Raw genomic sequence first — 22,696 nt, 5'->3', positions numbered from 1 at the left:
CTCCCTGTGCATGGTGGGTTTTCTCCAGGTACTCCGGTTTCCTCCCACAGTCCAAAAACATGACTGTCAGGTTAATTGGCCTCTCCAAATTGCCCCTAGGTGTGAGTGTGTGTGTGCATGGTTGTGTGTCTCTGTGTTGCCCTGCGACAGACTGGCGACCTGTCCAGGGTGACCCCGCCTCTCGCCCGAAACGTTGGCTGGAGATGGGCACCAGCAACCCTCCCGACCCCACTGAGGGAAAAAGGGTGCAAGAAAATGGATGGATGGATGGAACTCTTCCCTCTGATTGGTCAGTTCAGTCTGTGATGCAGCTCCTCAACATCCAATCAGCTTACAGACGGAAACGCATTTAATGATTTATTTTAACGTCACAGAAACAGTGAAATCCGCTCAGGGAAAGAAACTCGGAGACGTTACTTAAATAAAAACTGTTTATTCTCTTTCAATATAGCTTTTGTTCTATCATAGCAGAAAAGAGCCTCCACGTCAGTGCTAAAACCTGGAACTGGATCTGCTGCAACGACGGTTCGGCCGGATTCGGATCCGGCGAGTCACTTAGTTTAAAAACGGGTTCAGATCCGATTTCCCATCCGAATTATGAGGGGCTGCGGGTTCCCTGGGCTCTGATGGGATTGGTTTAGTCCATCCAGTACTGATCCATTGGGTGTGTGTGTGATGGGGTGTGTGTGTGTGTTGGGGTTGAGTGTGTGTGCTGCAGAAACTGACATCTTGCTCCAGTATGGCTGTTGATGTGGAGGCAGAGGTTTCTGCCAAGAAAAGGTTGCAAGTTGAGGTAAGAAAGATTTTTTCCTGAATGGGTGGAAAAAAAAACTAAGTTATTAAAGGAAGACAGAAAATCTGAGTCAGATTAATTAAATAAAAACAGATTTAATAAATCCGTTAACATTTCCTGGTGCTGTTTTTAATCCTGAATGAGATGTTTAGAACTGCTGTTTGGCGTTATAAACACTAAACTTATATTTTATGTTTATTACTCCTGTTTGTGTGTTTATTACTCCGGTTTTTATGTTTATTACTCCTGTTTCTGTGTTTATTACTCCTGTTTTTATGTTTATTACTCCTGTTTTTATGTTTATTACTCCTGTTTCTGTGTTTATTACTCCTGTTTTTATGTTTATTACTCCTGTTTCTGTGTTTATTACTCCTGTTTCTGTGTTTATTACTCCTGTTTTTGTGTTTATTACTCCTGTTTGTGTGTTTATTACTCCTGTTTCTGTGTTTATTACTCCTGTTTCTGTGTTTATTACTCCTGTTTTTATGTTTATTACTCCTGTTTTTATGTTTATTACTCCTGTTTTTGTGTTTATTACTCCTGTTTTTATGTTTATTACTCCTGTTTTTATGTTTATTACTCCTGTTTTTATGTTTATTACTCCTGTTTTTATGTTTATTACTCCTGTTTTTATGTTTATTACTCCTGTTTGTGTTTATTACTCCTGTTTCTGTGTTTATTACTCCTGTTTTTGTGTTTATTACTCCTGTTTTTATGTTTATTACTCCTGTTTTTATGTTTATTACTCCTGTTTTTATGTTTATTACTCCTGTTTTTATGTTTATTACTCCTGTTTTCATGTTTATTACTCCTGTTTTTATGTTTATTACTCCTGTTTCTGTGTTTATTACTCCTGTTTCTGTGTTTATTACTCCTGTTTTTGTGTTTATTACTCCTGTTTGTGTGTTTATTACTCCTGTTTCTGTGTTTATTACTCCTGTTTCTGTGTTTATTACTCCTGTTTTTATGTTTATTACTCCTGTTTTTATGTTTATTACTCCTGTTTTTGTGTTTATTACTCCTGTTTTTATGTTTATTACTCCTGTTTTTATGTTTATTACTCCTGTTTTTATGTTTATTACTCCGGTTTTTATGTTTATTACTCCTGTTTGTGTTTATTACTCCTGTTTCTGTGTTTATTACTCCTGTTTTTATGTTTATTACTCCTGTTTTTATGTTTATTACTCCTGTTTTTATGTTTATTACTCCTGTTTCTGTGTTTATTACTCCTGTTTCTGTGTTTATTACTCCTGTTTTTATGTTTATTACTCCTGTTTTTGTGTTTATTACTCCTGTTTCTGTGTTTATTACTCCTGTTTTTATGTTTATTACTCCTGTTTTTGTTTATTACTCCTGTTTTTATGTTTATTACTCCTGTTTCTGTGTTTATTACTCCTGTTTCTGTGTTTATTACTCCTGTTTTTATGTTTATTACTCCTTTTTTTATGTTTATTACTCCTGTTTTTATGTTTATTACTCCTGTTTCTGTGTTTATTACTCCTGTTTCTGTGTTTATTACTCCTGTTTTTATGTTTATTACTCCGGTTTTTATGTTTATTACTCCGGTTTCTGTGTTTATTACTCCGGTTTCTGTGTTTATTACTCCTGTTTCTGTGTTTATTACTCCTGTTTTTGTGTTTATTACTCCTGTTTTTATGTTTATTACTCCTGTTTTTATGTTTATTACTCCTGTTTTTATGTTTATTACTCCTGTTTTCATGTTTATTACTCCTGTTTTCGTGTTTATTACTCCTGTTTCTGTTTTATAACGCCTGTTTTCATGTTTATTACTCCTGTTTCTGTTTTATAACGCCTGTTTTCATGTTTATTACTCCTGTTTCTGTTTTATAACGCCTGTTTTCATGTTTATTACTCCTGTTTGCTGCGCCGCTCATTAATTAAATAAGCTGATTTTATTTGGACCTCCAACTGGAGATAATCAGATGAATCCAGAGCTTTGACCCTTTAAAGAGCTAAAATGTAGCATTTAAATATGATGGAATCTAATATAAACAACAGGACAAGACATGAACACATTAATTTAGATAAAGATATTAAGTCTTGGCGGATCGTTGTCGATGCTATCCAGAAGGCATGGTGCGTTCACTGACCAGATTTTTGAGTTCAGTAAAGGAATACGGTGGATGTTTGTAGATACATCTAATATTAAATGAACTGTTGGCTCCCTGGACTGTGGTACAAACTGGCTGCAGCAGCAGGACAATCAAACATTTATTAGTCGTTTTCCGTTGATCTGCGTCTCCTAATAAGAACGCCTCCATCTAGAAGCAGAAACTCCTCTTCCTGTAAGTTCAGAGGTTTGCTGCGTCACGTTTAATAAAACCTTCTGGTGACAACAGATGGAGTTAAATACAGGAAGGTGTGAAGAGTTATCCCCCCGTTTGTGATGTTTTCTGCTTTTAAAGCTGCATTTCTCGTTTGTTATTCCATGCCAGAGGGCCACCGGTGGGTTACCTGCTGTCTGGTCATCATGTTGCATTGGAGCTGCTTATTGCCTTTGTGCCGTCTGTGTTGGCGTTCGCTTGTTCCTTCACCACTGGATCTGTGGGACAAACAAACCCAACGGGAGACGAGGAATGAGCGGAAGCTTCCTGGAAACGGCTGGAACCAGAACCAGACTCTAGAGTGTCAGGAAGATAACGGCTGTGAAACAAAGATGAGCTCCAGTTTCTGGTCCTTTTCTTTCTGCTGAGAACTAATTCCTCTCTGGAATGTATCACTTTACATATCTGCTGTCCTTCTTTTCTCAGAACCTTTAAAGATTCAAAGTTTTTCCTGAAACAGGTGCAAGCAGAGCTGCAGCCACGCCTCGGCTCCCTGAACGCATCGCCTGCTGCTTTCGCAGAAAGAAGCTGAGCTACTGAGAAAACATCCGACCCGTTTACTTCCAGAGAGTTCGCCTGCCTGCTGCATGGGAAGCAGCTGGATCCCACTGACGGGTCCGGCCCAAAAACAACAGAGAACCGGACAAAACAAAACAAAAGGAAAAAAAAAAAAAACAACTCCTATTAACATAGCAAAATCTACAATGATGTATTTGGGTTATTGTAAAGAAAAAAGCAGGAGGTTTTTTTTTTTTAGATTAATCTCAGAAATTTTCTACAAAACACTGAAAACTTTTTGAAAATTTGACTTTTGAATTTTTTTCTAGAGAATTTCTGAAATTAATCACAAAATTTTGGACGTTTTTGGTGGAAATTTATTCTGTTTTTCATTTTTTCTTTTTAAAAATGGCCCAGATACACAGTCATAAAAACCCTTTTTAAGTTTTGAAAAAAAAAATTTTTTTTCCATTTAAAAAAAAAGTCAAATAAACCAAATGGAGCTACTTTATTTCAGGTTGGGTTATTCTTACCTTTACTTTAGGCACTTCAACAGATTTCAAAATAAATTAACTAATAAGTCCAATAATATGACATTTCATGAAAACTTTGGTTCCTTCCCGAAACAGAATAATTATTTTGAAAAGTTTTCCTCAGAAATGTCTCCAAAAACCCTCCTGGTGTTTTATAAGCAGCCCAGTTGGGGGAAACCCGCCCAACCTGGCAACCCGGCTATGTGCGCTGCAGGTACTGACAGAAGTAGGTGTGGCGCATGGCCTCGGCCGCCGTCAGCCTCTGCTGGTGGTCGTAGCGCAGCAGCTTGTCCAGCAGGTCCAGCGCCTCCGGACTCACCAGGTGCTGGTTCTCTGACTGGATGAACTGCTCCCAGCGCTTCCGCGACTGCCTGGAACCACAGCGCCCCCACACAGTCAGCCACGGTACCACGACACAAATTACGTCAGGATTTAGATTTAATGAGGCAAAGAATCTGGCTGCAGACGTTTGCTGAAACTAAAACTGTTCAACTTTAATCTCGGGCTTCGTCCAGCAGTCGGTGTACGACTGAGAGTTAAGACAAGACTAAGAAAATTACGATGTTTGAAATTAAAGGGAATAAAATTGTAACATCAGAATAAAGTCGTAATACTACAATCCCATATTTGGAAACGTTCCACATTTTTTAGCTAGCTTTCTTTCCAAGAAAGAAAAAAGGATCAATTTGAAGAAATGCAACCCGGCCCATGATGCTGCCACCACCTGTTAGGTTACATGGTGCTCGTGAGGTTTATTTGGGGTTCGTTTGGTTTCATCATCACATTTGGATGCAAACAGCGCCACCTGCTGGACGTTCCTGCAGCGCCTTCACCAGTGTAGGAGAAACACTCAGTGCATTTCACACGTCTGCAACGCCTTGGACATTTGTTGTACCCTCACCCTGACTGATGCCTTTGCACAAAACTGATCAAAATGATGAAAAATAAAAACAAAATAACAAGTCTGAGTTCTCTCTGGGTCAGAACCGGGTCGGGTTGGTACTCACTGTCCCAGCAGGTCTTTGAAGCGCGTGTCCAGTTCTATGTGATACTTGTGCAGGTAGCCGAACAGTTCATCTGTGCCGAGAACTTTGGCGATGCGGACCAGCTGCAGAGCGAACGAACACACACACACACACACACACACACACACACACACACACACACACACACACACACACACACACACACACACAGAGAGAGAGAGAGAGACAGAGAGGCTCAGTTACAACCGTTTGCATGTTTCCCAGTAAACTGAAGGTTGATGCTTGCAGCTGTTTCCTGGAAACACGTGTTGCAGCAGCCAATAACCGGTTTATGAGACCCTATAACTCCAAAATGCCGTCCCAAGAAGTAAAAGCTGCAGAGCTGAAACGAACAGCTGAAACACTGAGAGCCTTTAAATCTCAACTTAAAACCCACCTGGTTAGGGTTACTTATGGCTAAATTAGAGGGTTTTGACGTCTTCAATGTTTTACCTTTTTAATCTTTAATGTTTTTATCTTTTTTTTTAAATCTCTCTCTTTCTCACCGTTTCTTTTTCTCACGGTTTATTCACTGTCACATGCTGTTTTTATTTTAATCATGTGAAGCACTTTGAAATGCCTTGCTGCTGAAATGTGCTATACAAATAAAATTTGATTGATTGATTGAAACGTCAACTAATTCAGTAAATGAATAGTTGTTAACTGGAGCATAGAGACTCTAAATAAACAACACAATCAGAGTGTGGAGCCAAAATTATAAAAAAAAAAAAAAACATTTTGCATTTGAGATAAAAACTTTTTCTTTCTGTAATTTTCCACTCAGAATCTTTCAATCAATCAAGTTGATCTGTGTTGCACAGCAACAAGGCATTTCGAAGGTCTTTAGACAATAAAAATAAAAAGCCATAAAAACATCATACAGCCACCAATTTGAAATCAAATGTTACATTTTGAGTGCCATCATTAAAACCATCAAAACACATCAAATATGTTGAACCAGGTGAAGTTATAACCTCACCTGGTTTAAAATATGTTAAAAAAAAATAAAATATATTAAATTGTTGGTTATTGGAGACATTTTAGATAGAAAAACTGAGTAAATTTCAGCCAAAGAAATTTGAGATTAATGTCTGAAATTCAACATAATTATGCCGTTAAAACGGCTAAAACCTGCAGTTAGGTTTAAATGTATATTTGAAGACATTAAATGAGTCTTTATCATTTTATCCTGTGTCATTTAGAGCTACTGTGAGGCTCTAAATGACACAGCAGGGAGTCAGTGGCGCCCCCTGCTGACTGGATACTAGTCAGGTTTCCACAATCAGAAAAAACAAACAAACAAAAAAAAAACCTGACAAGCCTAAAAAATGCAGCATTTAGAAATCCTGATATCCTTCAGTACGACTGCTAAAACCAGCAGTTACTATTTTAATCTGCATTTACATTTGTAAGTTAGAACATTAATATATTTGCATTAGAAACTAGGCGGGCTGCGCAGTTGGTAGAGCTGTTGTCTTGCAGCAAGAAGGTTCTGGGTTCGATTCCCGGTCTTCCTGCATGGAGTCTCCATGTTCTCCCTGTGCATGGTGGGTTTTCTCCAGGTACTCCGGTTTCCTCCCACAGTCCAAAAACATGACTGTCAGGTTAATTGGCCTCTCTAAATTGTGCCTAGGTGTGTGTGTGCATGGTTGTGTGTCTCTGTGTTGCTCTGCGACAGACTGGTGACCTGTCCAGGTGACCCCCGCCTCTCGCCCGGAACGCCAGCTGGAGAGGAACCAGCACCTCCTGACCCCACTGAGGGACCAGGGTGTAAGAAAATGGATGGATGGGTGGAAACTAGGCTAAAATACTCGGTAAGTTTTAGTTTTGTTGCAGGGTATAACAGTCAACATTATTTATGATGAGGGAAACGGTTTTTGTTTTGGATTAAATGGATCTCAACAAACTTTAAAGAAAAGTGTCTGCATAGTTAAAGCATAATTCAGTTTAGTTAATTTCAGAGGGATCGATCCTGCTGGTGTCGTTGTGGTAAAGTGTGGACGATCCGCAGGCCGTTTCCGGCGGCCGCGCCTCCTACCTGGTCATAGTTGTCCTGGCCGTGGAAAAACGGCTCCTTCAGGAAGATCATGCTGGCCAGCATGCAGCCGAAGCTCCACATGTCCAAACTGTAGTCATACATCTGCAAAAACATCCGCAGAATCAGACCCAGCCGAGCCGCTGAAGTACGAGATTCAACTCAGATGAACTAACCTGATAGTCCACTAGCAGCTCAGGGCCTTTGAAATAGCGAGACGCCACCCTGACGTTGTATTCCTGAGCGGGATGGTAGAACTCGGCCAAACCCCAATCGATGAGGCGAAGCTGCAGCACGACAGACTCCATTAGTCAACAAACTGATTAGCGTACGGAGCACCGTTAGTGCCAAGAAAAGCCACAACATTATGACTTTTCCTTCAAAATATTCAGATTTATTCTCATCACTTTATTCCTGTCGCATTACCACTTTATTCTGCTAAAATTATGATTTTATTCTCAAAAGATTCCAATTTTACTTTTGTAATACAACTTTATTCTTGTGTTTTGTTTTTTTTTTTTTACTTTATTCCTGTAATATTACGACTTCATTCCCATAATGTTGTGGCGTTATTTTCGTAATATTACGTTATTTTCGAAACTTTGTTCTCGTATTATTGCAACTTTATGCTGGTATATTTAATATTAAGACTTTATTTCCTGTTATTATTTTATGACTGAATTTTCACATTTTTTTTAAAGAATCGGCTCTAATAATTGTCATATGATTTAACTTCAGAGTAAAAAATATGTTTTTGTCTTTTTATAATCTTTAAATATAAAACTTTATTCTCGTACTTTTATTTGTTATTTTCTGATATCCAGTTGTATAATTTAGCTTCAGACAGTGAGAAACAAAACGTTTGTTTATCATTTTATCATATTTAAATATCTGGTTTCGACTGTAAATAAACTTTATTACAACCCGGTGCCGTTTGAATACTCCAGGACTTTAAGCAGAAAACCTTGAAAGCGCCTGATTAAAACCCAGCCCTGCTCATTCAGCAGCTAAACGACGGTTTCAGGGCGGAAGAGGAGGAAGAGGAGCAGCACCTTCCTCAGCTGGTGGTCGATCATGACGTTGTGCGGCTTCACGTCCCGGTGCATGATCCCCATGCTGTGGCAGTAGTCCAGAGCCTGGAGCAGAAACAAGTCAACGTTTCCTCCTCAGACAGGAATAATGAGAATAATGAGAAATTCATTTAACCCTCTGGAGCCAAGCAGGACCAACAGCCTTCATCAACGCTCCGCTTCTTAAATAAATATCCACAATTAACAGCAAAATAAATACAAACTAAGTAAAAACACAAAGATTACGCAAATCCTAACTACAATTGTCCTTGTAAAGTCTCCTGCACTTTTAATTTTGTTGTTTTTGTTGTTTTCTGTTGGTTTTTAAATAATAACAGTCAGTAGCAGATTTTTTATAATGTTGGCCTAAAACTATCATGTAAAACCAAAAACCTTCCTGACGAGTTTAAGGTCTAAAAACCACAAAGTTTAACTTGATTTTACAGAAAACAGAAACATGAGCAGAAACGTTCAGCTCCATGTTCAGCTTTTACATAGAAAATCAAACGGATCCAAAGATGGCCACAACTTACGTTTACTTCAGTGTTTTTAGTTCTTTAATGGTTTTTCTCCACCATATTTTTTATTTCTACTGCTTCCCTGAGTTGAGTTCAATTTGCTGATACTTTACACAATGCGACTAATTTCACTTATGAATAAAAATGCACCAAACAGAGGCAGAGGTCTTCATGTTGTAGTGAGACCTCTTGTTCATAAACCAGCTTTGTTGATCTAATATTTTCCATCTGAGGTCATTTAGAGATCAATAAGATGCAGTAAATACTTTATCCCGCCTCTAGACGTACTTCGCCTTCTTATTAAATAACTTTTAGTGGAGTAATTTCTTGTATGACTGTTTTATTTCTAGTTAACGCTGAAGTAACGCAGTAAATAAATATTTCTTGATCGTTCCGTGTTTCTGTCGCTGCGTGTGGCTGAGGTTTTACTCTTTTTGCCTCCACAGACCCTGGAAGTCGCGGCTGAGCTTCGAACGGCTGATCTCACCTTGAGCAGCTCATACATGTAGTAGCGGATGTCGTAGTCGGTCAGTTTCTGGTACAGCTCCTGCAGGAACGAAAAGAGACACTCGAGTTGTAGCCGTTAGCCGCCGGCAGCTTCTACGCTAACAGGAAGTCATTCTGTTAGCTGCCTGTCGGTGCATGGATGGTAGTGTGGAGCCAGCCCAACTCAAGTACCTTAAAATCTGTGTTATTGATGAACTCAAAGACGAGCGCTGGCGTTCTGGACTGCAAAGAGAAAACAACAAACACGGACAGCAGCAGCAGGTAAGTGGAGATCATTAGCCGGACTGGATTACGGCGGCGGGCAGCCGGGCGGGCAGGCGCTCCGCTCTCACTCACCACCGGGTCTTTGACCGTGTCCACCAGGCGGATGATGTTGGTTCCTCCTCGCAGGTTTTCCAGGATCTTTATTTCCCGTTTGATCTTCTTCTTCTTGACGGGCTGAGGAGCAGAAACCAGGATTTAACCGAACTGAGAGGAAGATGAAGCCTGGAGCGGCTGGACATGTTCAGATGTTCCATGTTTAAACAGTTTCGCAAAGAATAATCTGAAATATACGTCAACAAACCTTCAGTTAAATAAAAGGTACTTTCCACTGTGTGTGATATTGTTTTTCTTATTGTAATTTATGGCGCTGCCACTGAGGAGAGCCAAGCCGTTTCCTGGTTCTCATTAATCTGCAGCAGTGAGGATGAGGATGATGAAGTCTTCTCACCTTCAGGATTTTCACCACCACCTTCTCGTTGTTTGTAATGTTTATCGCCTCAAACACTTCGCTGTACTTCCCCCGGCCCAGTTTGCGCACCAGCTGGTAGTTGTCCTGGTTGCTGAAAAGAGCAGAGACAACTCGCCGTTACCACGACAACGACGACCTTCCCGCGCCCACTGGTGCTCGTCGGCGCGCCGCCTCACCTCCAGTTTGGCACGTGTGCGTCGTAGTCCCAGTACTCCCGGTTCTTCTGCGTGTTGACGTCGGTGTAAACCCGAGCCTTGCTGCTGGCCGGCGAGGATCCGGGCATCGCTGGCGTTGAGGCTCCGCGTCCCGGACCGTCTCCTCCCTCGTAATACTCGTCGGCTCGATAGCGGAAGGCAGCGCAGCGGCTGTGCAGGGTCTGCGGCTCTAAGGTCGCCCCGCTGTGCTTACCATTGGCTTTGGCGGCTCGCGGCCTGACAGGGAAGGCGGCGGGCCGGTCCGGGGCGGCCGCGGTGCAGAATGACAGCGCTACGATCACGGAGTGAGTGAAGCCCCTGAGCAGGATGTTGGGAATGTTGGGATGGAGAACCGCCAGCTGTGGGGAGAAGGAGGAGGCCTTACAGTCCGCCTGGAGGAACACCGTCTGACCACTCAAAACATTTTATTTACACTGAATAAAATGACATCCACCAGCAGCACACTGTGATCTACAGGCACCACCTAGTGGTCACCATGGTACTGCACGTAAACGAATGATTATTTTAAAATGATAATGGATTCTCGCGACCCGCTTGGGACAAAAGCTGTAAGAAAATGGATGGATGGATGATAATGGATACTCGTCTCAAGCCCTGGTCACTGAAAAGAAAAGATGAAGATATGGGTGGACAGAAAACAAAAGCAGACCCGTCACGATACGTTCTGCAGGACGAGAAACTGTCCCAGAAGTTACTGCAATAAACGATATTATTGTTGTTTTGAGACCATTTTCAAGTAATATAATGGCGTAATAACGTAAGAACATATTCTCAAAGATCAATAAACTTTAAATTCTAGTGACGATTTAACACAGGAAGATATTTTAAATATCCCAAACAAACAAAACAACAAATAGAATGAATTATGAAGTCTCTGCAAACACAATTATCCTTGAAAAAAGGCTAGTTGAGACCAAAACACCAGACTGAAAACTTTTATCATCCAGTTTTAGGTAGAAAGAGAAACGATGAGTCATGGAAATTTAGATTATAGAGCTTGTTTTTATGTGATTAATGGATTTATTTCTTATTGCAACAAGCCGACTTAAGGTTGGAGAAATGTCTGCAGGAATATTTTCCAGTCTCTCTGAGTGAGACGCAGAACATTTTTATATCACTATAATGTTATATAACATGACACCAGCACGCTGTGCTGAGCATCGCTGCTCCCAGCGCTGAATAACTGGTGTAAAGGTGATCGATTAAATAATTAAACGCTTCATTCTGGGCATTTCAAGCAGATGTTATGTTGTACTGATTTATTTTCTCTCAGTTCGAAGGTACATCTTAAAAAATAATGGACCTTAAAACACATGTTCTCAATCTATAAATAAATTCAACCTGATTTGAATTCAGGTGGGAAGATCCTGGATTAAATCTGATTCATGTCTGAACAGAACGATGGATAATGATGAAACTGACACGTATAAATAATATTTTATCTACTTTCTAACGTTTTTGTTTTATTTCTTGACAAAAAAAGAGTGTGGACAGTTAAAGTTAACCAGATGGTTTAGAAAAACATTCAAAAATGTAGCTCAGAAAATGAAAAATAAATCATAATACAATGAGATTAGCCATTAGCATCGTATCTAAACACTGTGACCATTATAACTGCAGACTGTCAGAGATCCAGGTTTCCACATATCTGTACACAGCAGTGCTGTGACACATGACCTCATGACTCGCTTAAATCAAAACAGGCTGGTAATTACAGTTAAACAAGTCGGTTTAACTGTAATTACCCGTTTTTAGCCCGTCTGAAAGCCAGATGGTTTTGTTTTGGCTCATTGCGTCTGGATATTATTGGGTTTTATTACAACGTAACAACACACACTCCTCTCAAAATCAGTGGAGCCAGCCAGGTATGAATGGACAGCAGAAAACCGCTACAATATGGAAAACAGGGGCCTATTTAAGCATAAAATTAGGTTAAATAAATATGCAACTCGATCAAATTCCTTTGAGCCTCATTGAGCTGTTAACCACGCCATGTTATGAATCTTTATACAAATACTTTATACAAATAAGTACTATAAAACGTAGGATTTCATAACTTCTGCTGATTTAATTTGAATGATGCTTTTCATTTCTACTCAAACAGTGAGAAACAGACGCGCCTCTTAACCGATACGAACTGATTATGCGTTAAATTGTTGTAATTTGAGCATCTTTTAGCGCAGATTCTCATTTTAAGTCCTGTTTTTGGGGCCTTTTAACGCTCAATCATCGTCTGTTTTCTCTTCATCCCAAAAATATGTTTTGTTTTGCATCTAAATTCGGGATTTGGTGCGAATCAGAGTGAAAACCCATCAATAACACCGGGGACTAGTCGTAACTCTTGAGGCGGGATTAGTTAGCATCATCTGTGATGAACTCAACCAGAGCTAACGAGGCTAACTAGTAACGGTAGCCTAGCTGGATAAAACCGTTCAAAAAGCGTAAAGTTTCACCCAGAACTGTGGCGTCACAGAGAAATATACCAGCCAGACTCACCTGTGTGTCCCCACGCAGCTCAACCCGATAACACTATCGATCAATTTGATCGATTAGTGGCGTAGTTTCTGTAAGCTGAGAGAGAAGCTAAAGCTAGCTGCTAACCTCGAGCGCAGAGAGGCTCCTCCGTCATCAACGGTCGTTCGCTCGCGACTCGAGCTGCGATGTCGTCGCGGCGATGCGAGCCGAACCCGGGTCCCCAGATGATCGATGAGGTGATTGGTTTATTGATCCCGACAGATGGGCGGTGGTGGAGGTGTCTCCATCAGCGGCTGCTCTTCACCTCTGCAGTCAACATTACCCGGAAGCTAACCGCGCAGAGGATCCATCGCCACACAAACAGTAAAAAAAAAAAAACAACAAAAATGCAACAAAAACAACAAAAACATTATATTTACTGTTATTTAAATTAGAAAACACACACCTAAAAGGGCGTTAGGTTAAAGGGCATTGATTAAAATATCTAATTGCATGTTGTTCATATCTATAACTCGTGATTTATCGCAAATGACATTTTGTTTATTTATATTAGTCTCAGTGTTTCAAGCATTGAGGTTGACAAATGTACGACTCTGTGACGTCACAGATAAATATACCAGTGCTTTATTATTATTTTTAAAGGATTGTCGATTGATTAAAATATTTAATTGCAAGGATGTTTGGTTTAAGTGACGAAACTGTTGAAAAAGGAAGTTTTAAAAACGCCTGGACAACAAAATAATAGCATGTTGTCAATAGTTGAGTCAGAATGAATTGTTTTTATTAATATTTTTAGAACGATTAATATTAATAAATATCCTAAATATAAGTTTATATATAGCAAAAATAGTATTTATCCATGTTCTTGATGCAAAAGATCCAAGTAAATAAACTAAAAAATGAAATAAAGTTGAAGTTTCTTGTTGACAAAAAGGTAAATAGATGTTTTACAGAATTCAGCAGAGGCGGAGCAGCTTATTATAAGGGTGGTTTATTTTAATATACAGTATGAACAGGGTTTATAATGATATCCTAACGCTTCGATGAACTCCAACAGGAGCTTCTGAAGCGGACTCACCAGGATTCAAACCATGGCACTCAGTCCCACCCTGTAAACCCCCCAAGTCCACGACTCCAAAATCATTCCTTTAAATATACTGCAAAGATTGTACAGAATATAAATCCACACAGTAAACTAAAGTACACACATATTTTTCTCTTTTTTTCTTACCTTTATCTATCCTTGGTAAAAAACCAACACATAAGTGGCAAGTTTTACTCTGATTTTTAAGTCCTGTTGGACCAGGAGGAGGCTAGGATTCAGTGGAAACAATACAAGGCCAATTCTTAAAAACAAATAACAATACTCGATAATAATAACAATAATAATAATAATAACTTTTGTTATATCTAAAACTAATGCAACTACATCTGTGGCAAGTGAGAAACATAATGCTTCGTGGGGTTAAAACTCGTGAAATTTCCTGTGGAAATGAAGCTCATTCAGAGTGAATAAAAAAGCAGGTAACATAAGCACTATACAGTTATCAAGAGTTTACATCGCGTATACACACAATCTATAATATAACAGAGTAGACTATTCCATGAATCAGTAGTCATAAATATTACACTGTGCATGTCCTATTGCACAAGTCAAGTGTTTCTACGACACGATAGGTACGCGGGTTAGTTACCTACATGTCGCTTGTTTTAATACAAAGATGCAACAACACAGATTTTATAGGAGACGGGCTGTACAGTTTCACAAATCCATGTGAAGCCTTTTCTTCTTCTTCTTCTTCTTCTTCCTCTGAGGATGTCCTAAATAAAGCAAAGCTATCATACAACAGTAATACTAATGTGGGAGAAGAATCCATGCACAGACATCTGGATCTACGTTCTACTGACGTGTTCGCTTTCAGCTTCACCGGACTTTAAATAAAAACAGAAACGAGTGAGCAGAAAGAATAAAAACTAATAATAATAACAACGATATTAATAATAATAATAATAATAATAAAAAGGCACATGGACTGAAGAGGAGCCGACACAAATGGGATGACTGTCTGGAAACGAGAGCCATCTTTCTCAACAACGGTTACGGAACAAACAACCACATGCAACCACAGACTTTACAGAGAAAACCGTCCCGCGCTCCAAGTCTCACATCCGTTTCTTTCTGCTCTAGTTTTCATTCTTCAAAAAGAAGAGGGATCCCGATTCCCCACGGCGGCGTCTGAGGGACGATGGAGATGGAAAACCTAAGAGGACGAGCAAATTTACGCCAAAAAACCTAAGAAATTTTGAGATAAACAGATGGAATTTTTCCAGAAAAAATACGGGAATTCATTGAGCTCAAAAAATTATTTGCTAAAAACAAACAAAAACATTTAGTACAGCTTTGAATGTAAAAATATTGTTTTTTTTTTGTTTTTTGTTTTTGGGAATTTTTTGTCTTTGAGCTTGGAAATGTACAAGTTTGTTCTACAAAAAATATGTGAGATTAACCTGAAAGTTTGTGAGTTTTTTCTAGAAAACTTCTGAGCTAAAGTTCAACATTTTTGAGTTTATTTTTGCTAATTTTCAACTATGAGGTCAGAAATTTCAAAGTGTTTTTCTAAAACATTTCTGAGCTCAATCTTAACATTTTTAAGTTTTTTTTTCTTTTGCTAATTTTTGACTGAGCTCAGAAATTTCTAAGTTTGTTCTAGAAAAATCCTGACACTAATTAATCTAAAACAGTTTTTTTTCTAGCAAAGTTTCAACTTTTGGAGCGAAAAAAGTGAAAAATTTTTCTTGAAAATTTCTGAGATTAACATTTTTGAGTTTCTGCTTGCAAATTTTCAACTTTGAATTTAGGCATTTCAGTGATCTTCTCAAATTTCAGAGTTTTTTCTCTCTCTCAAACTTTCAAGTTTTGGAGCTCAGAAATGAAAAAAAAAATTTTTCTAGAACATTTCTGATATTAATCTTAAAATTTCTGAGTTTTTTGGGCAGAAATCTACTCCTTTTTTCCCCCCTATCTACGATGGCCCTGATGCGCCGTCGTGTCTTGGATTCACCAAAAGCAGGAGAGTCACTGGGAGTGTTTTTGGAGTTCACTGGATGCACGGCGCTTCGGGGAAGTTCTCGTTCTCCGCTGTGTGCTGCACCGTGTGCTCCTGCAGCGCCGTGAGGTCGACGAAGCGCTCGCCACACCACACGCATTTAAACTGCGTCTCCCGTGAATGCACGCTCTGGTGCTTGGCCAGGTGCTCCCGCTGCTTGAAGCTCTTGTCACAGTTGGCGCATTTGAACGGCTTCTCGCCCGTGTGGACGCGGCGGTGCCGCTGCAGCTCTGAGGAGTACCTGAAGCGCTTCTCGCAGTCGGGACACTTCAGAGGCTTCTCCCGCGTCGGGTCGCAGCGGTGCTGGACGAACTCGGACGACGACACGAAGCGCTTGTCGCACAGAGAGCACTTGAGCGGCTTCTCCGTGCAGTGGGTGCTTTGGTGCCGCTGCAGTGTGGAATTCTTTTTGTAACCTTTGCCGCACACGTCGCATTTGTACGGTTTTTCCACCTCGCCGCCACATTTGTGCCGCAGCAGCTCCCCCGACTGGCTGAAGGACTTCTGGCAGGACGCGCATTTGAAGAGCGACTCCATGCCGTGGACCTGCTGGTGGTAGAGCAGATGCGACGGCTGCAAGAAGCCCTTGTCGCAGAGGTTGCACTTGAACGGCCGGTCGGCAGGGTTCTTGTGAGTGCGGCGGTGGCGCACCAGGGCGTACTGCTGCTTGAAGCTCATCTGGCACTCGTCGCATTGGAAAGGCCGCTCCTCGGAGTGCGTGCGCTCGTGCTGCCGCAGGTCGGACGGCCGCTTGAAGCTCTTCCCGCACGAGCCGCAGCGGAACGGCCTCTCGCTCTCCGGCTGGCACTGGTGGTGCAGGAGCTCCGACGACTCTTTGAAGTGCATCTCGCATAAATTGCACTTGAACAGGTGCTCGCCCGAGTGCGCGTACATGTGCCGCACCAAGTGGGAGCGGTGCTTGAAGCTCTTCTCACACACGGCACACTTGTACGGCCGTTCGGAGCTGTGCGTGCGCTGGTGGTGCGCCAGATGCGATGACTGGCTGAAGCTTTTGTCACACGTGTCGCATTTGTACGGCTTCTCCCCCGTGTGGATCCGCTCGTGGCGCGTCAGCTCCGACAGGTGGCGGAAGGACTTGTGGCACACGGAGCACTTGTATGGCCGGTCGGGCGCGGATGCCTCGAACGTTGGCGGTGAGGCGGCGCTGATGACGGCGCCACCGCCGGAAGTCTCGCCGCTGGAGGGCTGCTGCGGGTTGGCGGCGGACGAGGTGGGCGTGACGTTCCCGGAGCCCGGGCGGTACGTCTTCTCGCAGATGGAGCACTTCATCGGGTTGTTACCGTGCGAGTTGTGATGCTGCGCCAGCGAGGTGAGCAACGAGAAGCCCATTTTGCAGACGCCGCACACAAACGGCTTCTGCTCAACCTGAACGCACTGATGCTCCAACAAGTCGGTCGCCTGACTGAAGATCTTCATGCACTGCGTGCACTGGAACGAGCGGTCCTGCGTCACCATGCACTGGTGCTCGTGTGGGTTGGCCAGGTGGGAGATGTCGTGGCCGCAGGCTCCGCATTTATGCCCTCTGTCGGCCCCTACCTGCAAGGAGGCCTGCTGTGCTTGGACGACGTGCTGCTGCGGATGCTGCGGCTGCTGCAGGGAGGCGTCCGGCTGCAGGACGACGCCGTACACGGTGCAGCTCAGAGAGTTGTCGCCTGCCTGAGGAAGAGTGTGCACAACAGAGGGTGGAGCCACTGCATGCTGCTGCTGCTGCTGCCATGCCTCCGTCATCCTGGATGCAGGGAGGATTATATCCCAAATTTGACACAAGGATGGATGCAGCTGCAGGAAAGTCTGTAATGAATCGCTCAGTGTCTGGAGAAACCCTGGAGGGGGACGCAGAGTAAAGAGAAAAATAAGTAAACAACAAATAAACAAGATAACACTGAAAGAATGTAAGTATTTAAGCTGAAACAATGTCTAACAAAGTGATAATAAATTCAAAGTGATATAAAAATAAATAAAATACTTGTAAACTACTGTGTTAAGTGTTATTTCTGTTTGTGGCACACGACTGTTTGCCCTTAAGATGTCACTTCGTCAAAGTAGCTTTCGCTTCAGAAAGAAAACAGAATCAATGGGCTCGGTCTATTTCCTGGAGCGCTAATCAGAAATATAAAGGTTTTAAATTTTGACACGTTTTTAAATTCGGTTTTTTGTTAATATGTTAAAGACAAAGCGCCTTGTTTGAAGATGTCATTTCTTTCAGGGTTTCAGAGTGAGCCACAAAAACGTTTCTGTTGCAGGATGTAGCTCAATGTTAGCATGCTAGCTGCTAACGGCTGGAGCTTCCTCTCATTTGAAAAAAATAAAAGGAGAATAACATCCGGTGTTTCAAAGTGATGAAGTACAAAAACGAGCTGATTTCTAACTGTGACGGGCGTCTGGAGCGCTGCAGCTTGTAAGCGACACGGGTGAAGCTGGGGAAAAGGCTGGTTTGCAGCGAGGCTAATCGGCGGATGGAGCCCGTATCAGAGCAGGCCTTCCCCGGAGCTGCAGGGGGAAAAATCCGCCTCCTGCAGCCGAGCCTCCGCGCATCCGCTAAAACGAACAAACCCGCAACCAGAGCCAGAACGATCCGCCAGAACTCACCGCAGTTGCTTATCGACGTTCCTTGTCGCAGTCTCTGGTTTGCGCTCGGTAACCGTGGGTGTTTTCGGTTCTCAGACCGGCGGCGGCGGAGGGGATGCGGTCGAAGCCGGACGCCATCCTCCAGCAGACGGACGGACACCGGAAACCGCCACGCAGCGACCCGCTGCCGCTGTGCTGCAGCAGCTACAGCCCATTCATGTCGGAGGAGAATCTGGAAGTGGCGAAAAAGGAGCTCCGGCGGCAATAATCGCCTTTCAGCTTCCGTAAAATTGCTTTCAAACTAACACAAAGGCGATCTGGAGCTGGCTGAAATATTACGAAGGGTAGTTCCTGCTTCTGAACACCAGGGGTCACTGTATCACCCAGTGTAACCGCAACCTAGTTAAAAACTAGTGAGTTGTTCTGAAGTCCTAGTTAAAAACTACTGAGTCCTAGTTAAAAACTAGTGAGTTGTTCTAAAGTCCTAGTTAAAAACTACTGAGTCCTAGTTAAAAACTACTGAGTTGTTCTGAAGTCCTAGTTAAAAACTACTGAGTCCTAGTTAAAAATAATGAGTTGTTCTGAAGTCCTAGTTAAAAACTATTGAGTCCTAGTTAAAAATACTGAGTTGTTCTGAAGTCCTAGTTAAAAACTACTGAGTCCTAGTTAAAAACTACTGAGTTGTTCTGAAGTCCTGCTACTATTTTCATATTTGTAAACAAATAAATAAGATGGTTAAAATTCCTCATTTTAAGTTTTGAGTTGTTTTTCGTGGAGAAGTTCTTATTAAGTTAATACTTCCTGTATCATTACAACTTTATTCTGGTAATATTACAATATTATTTTCGTATCATAAAGATTTTATCATGTTATTACGATTTTATTGTATTATTACGAGTTTATTCTGCTAATAGGATTTCCCCCCTGTGCTATTATAGCTCTATTCTTGTATTTATAACAAATTTATTATGGTAAAATTATGACTTTATTCTAAAATTTCAATTTAATTTTCATGTTTTCATGGCTGTATTCTGGCATTAATCTGATCTTTGAATTATTACAACTTTATTCTTGTATTATAACGACTTTATTCTCGTGTTATGACTTTATTCTGGTAAAATTACAACTTTATTCTGGTAAAATTACAACTTTATTCTGCTAAAATTATAACTTTATTCTGCTAAAATTATAACTTGTCATATTTTCACCACTCTGGGTAAAATTATGAATTTATTCTGGCATTATTAGTTTTTATTCTTCTATTATTTACAACATTTTCCTTATCTGTGGGTCCTAACACTTTGTCACACTCTGTCAGGTTAAAACCACAAACTTTGATGTACCTCATCAAACAAGGTGGTGCGTAATGGAGAAGTGGAATAAAAATGGAACATTATTTGCAAACCTCATTATGAATGAAGATCTGAAAAGTGTGGCATGCCACCACTTATAACCTATCCTACCTTTTCTAAACATGGAAAAACCTAGTAAATTAGATGATTTACATCCATATTTTTGGTCTGCATGTGGAGTAAATTACGTTTTAAAACTTCTGGTGACTGAACCTTTCTCATCAGTTACTTTTTACAGTGTAAATATGCTCAGATAAATCAATCTTGCACACCAGTGCCTCCAGTCTGGTCCTATGGGTTCAGCACTGCTTACTGTTCCTTTAAATCATCCTTAAAACTCCTGAAAACTCAGGTGTAAGTAGTTAGTTTTTATTTCTGATTTGCTGTATTATTTTTCCTGTATGTTTTATTTTGTTTTGTACAACTTTGAAACATCCCTTAAAATAAAACTGATTGTTTATTATGATGTGATTTGTTTGGTAGTTAATAACTGATCACCACAGATCTGAAGGATCTTTTATTACTAGCATAAATATATGAATGATATAACAACATGTTTTCCCCTCTCAATTATTAAGCTTTGCTGCTATTGGTTTTGAAATAATCTTGTAGCAAAAGAAATAGAAATGGTGCAAAAAAATACCTGATAAAGTTGTTAAATTTCTATTCAGTTTGGGTTTCTGTCCCATTTCTTTGAGGATTTCACTTCACTTATAGATTTTCAAGTAGAAACGGCTCAGACTTTTTTTGGAGTGTGTTTAAAAATTGTAAGCTTTTATTTCAGTTTGGGATCTGTGAAACCTTTACTCGTTAAGTTAAAAACGGCATTCTGCGTTAGCCTCAGCTAACATAGTTACATACTGAGTTACCATAGTAACACAAGTAACTTTTAGCTTTTTGCTAGTGATCATTTCGCTGTCAAAAACGGAAAAGATCAGTAAAATGGGGGAAACCATTCCAGCACTTCAGATCAGTTAAAGTTGGATTGATTTTGTGTTAGCCGTTTGTTTTTGAAAAGCTATGATTAATATTTTTCCCCTGACTGACCTTCACTTGGTGTGTTTGGATCTGTGTAGAGCAGAAGAATCGGGGGCTCGTCCGGGACGAGAACATGGAAATGATGTCAAAATTGTCTTTCAAGGGCAGATGTAATTTTATATGAAGTTAGCGCTTTAGCATTAGCTTTCACTAAATACTGCGCTGGTATAGTGCTTTCACGTTAGCGGAGCTGATGCTTTAGGATTAGTACAAGTAACTTTTTAGCTAGCTGTGCGCACCAGCATTGCGTAGCACTTTAGCATTAGCTTTAATTGGTATAGTAAGTGGCAGAATTGGGGGCTCGTCCGGGACGAGAACATGGAAATGATGTCAAAATTGTCTTTCAAGGGCAGATGTAATTTTATATGAAGTTAGCTCTTTAGCATTAGCTTTCACTAAATACTGTGCTGGTATAGTGCTTTCGCGTTAGCGGAGCTGATGCTTTAGGATTAGTACAAGTAACTTTTTAGCTAGCTGTGCGCACCAGCATAGCGTAGCACTTTAGCATTAGCTTTAATTGGTATAGTAAGTAGCAGAATTGGGGGCTCGTCCGGGACGAGAACATGGAAATGATGTCAAAATTGTCTTTCAAGGGCAGATGTAATTTTATATGAAGTTAGCGCTTTAGCATTAGCTTTCACTAAATACTGTGCTGGTATAGTGCTTTCGCGTTAGCGGAGCTGATGCTTTAGGATTAGTACAAGTAACTTTTTAGCTAGCTGTGCGCACCAGCATAGCGTAGCACTTTAGCATTAGCTTTAATTGGTATAGTAAGTGGCAGAATTGGGGGCTCGTCCGGGACGAGAACATGGAAATGATGTCAAAATTGTCTTTCAAGGGCAGATGTAATTTTATATGAAGTTAGCGCTTTAGCATTAGCTTTCACTAAATACTGTGCTGGTATAGTGCTTTCGCGTTAGCGGAGCTGATGCTTTAGGATTAGTATAAGTAACTTTTTAGCTAGCTGTGCGCACCAGCATAGCGTAGCACTTTAGCATTAGCTTTAATTGGTATAGTAAGTTGCAGAATTGGGGGCTCGTCCGGGACGAGAACATGGAAATGATGTCAAAATTGTCTTTCAAGGGAAGATGTAATTTTATATGAAGTTAGCGCTTTAGCATTAGCTTTCACTAAATACTGCACTGGTATAGTGCTTTCGCGTTAGCGGAGCTGATGCTTTAGGATTAGTACAAGTAACTTTTTAGCTAGCTGTGCACACCAGCATAGCGTAGCACTTTAGCATTAGCTTTAATTGGTATAGTAAGTAGCAGAATTGGGGGCTCGTCCGGGACGAGAACATGGAAATGATGTCAAAATTGTCTTTCAAGGGCAGATGTAATTTTATATGAAGTTATCGCTTTAGCATTAGCTTTCACTAAATACTGCGCTGGTATAGTGCTTTCGCGTTAGCGGAGCTGATGCTTTAGGATTAGTACAAGTAACTTTTTAGCTAGCTGTGCGCACCAGCATAGCGTAGCACTTTAGCATTAGCTTTAATTGGTATAGTAAGTTGCAGAATTGGGGGCTCGTCCGGGACGAGAACATGGAAATGATGTCAAAATTGTCTTTCAAGGGCAGATGTAATTTTATATGAAGTTAGCGCTTTAGCATTAGCTTTCACTAAATACTGCACTGGTATAGTGCTTTCGCGTTAGCGGAGCTGATGCTTTAGGATTAGTACAAGTAACTTTTTAGCTAGCTGTGCACACCAGCATAGCGTAGCACTTTAGCATTAGCTTTAATTGGTATAGTAAGTTGCAGAATTGGGGGCTCGTCCGGGACGAGAACATGGAAATGATGTCAAAATTGTCTTTCAAGGGCAGATGTAATTTTATATGAAGTTATCGCTTTAGCATTAGCTTT

The 22,696-nt window shown here is 40.9% G+C and overlaps 2 protein-coding genes and 1 long non-coding RNA gene across 3 annotated transcripts; 1 reads left to right on the top strand and 2 right to left on the bottom strand.

Annotated features, from left to right (window-relative positions):
• Positions 1-417: 417 nt before the first annotated feature.
• Positions 418-13,050, bottom strand: LOC103463034 (casein kinase II subunit alpha'-like). The gene is made up of 13 exons (XM_081605552.1): positions 12,769-13,050; positions 10,234-10,610; positions 10,037-10,148; positions 9,661-9,762; positions 9,496-9,546; positions 9,305-9,364; positions 8,282-8,365; positions 7,406-7,516; positions 7,233-7,334; positions 5,177-5,277; positions 4,392-4,540; positions 3,269-3,356; positions 418-810 (listed from the first exon to the last, which is right to left on the bottom strand). Exons 2-12 carry the CDS (start codon positions 10,338-10,340, stop codon positions 3,283-3,285), a joined length of 1,053 nt encoding a protein of 350 aa, XP_081461678.1. The 5' UTR covers positions 10,341-10,610; positions 12,769-13,050; the 3' UTR covers positions 418-810; positions 3,269-3,282.
• Positions 13,018-19,197, top strand: LOC145551184 (uncharacterized). The gene is made up of 2 exons (XR_014087028.1): positions 13,018-13,110; positions 18,540-19,197. It is a non-coding gene; the product is annotated as an uncharacterized LOC145551184 (long non-coding RNA).
• LOC103462984 (uncharacterized) lies at positions 13,723-18,594 on the bottom strand. Its single transcript, XM_008406063.3, has 2 exons — positions 18,465-18,594; positions 13,723-17,698 (listed from the first exon to the last, which is right to left on the bottom strand). Exon 2 carries the CDS (start codon positions 17,601-17,603, stop codon positions 15,846-15,848), a length of 1,758 nt encoding a protein of 585 aa, XP_008404285.1. The 5' UTR covers positions 17,604-17,698; positions 18,465-18,594; the 3' UTR covers positions 13,723-15,845.
• Positions 19,198-22,696: the final 3,499 nt, after the last annotated feature.

Source organism: Poecilia reticulata, chromosome 3, assembly GCF_904066995.2.
Source record: "Poecilia reticulata chromosome 3, P_reticulata-male-v2, whole genome shotgun sequence".
Classification (NCBI taxonomy): domain Eukaryota; kingdom Metazoa; phylum Chordata; class Actinopteri; order Cyprinodontiformes; family Poeciliidae; genus Poecilia; species Poecilia reticulata.
Note: the sequence above shows the minus strand (reverse complement) of the source record. Positions and strands in the feature narration are given on the sequence as shown.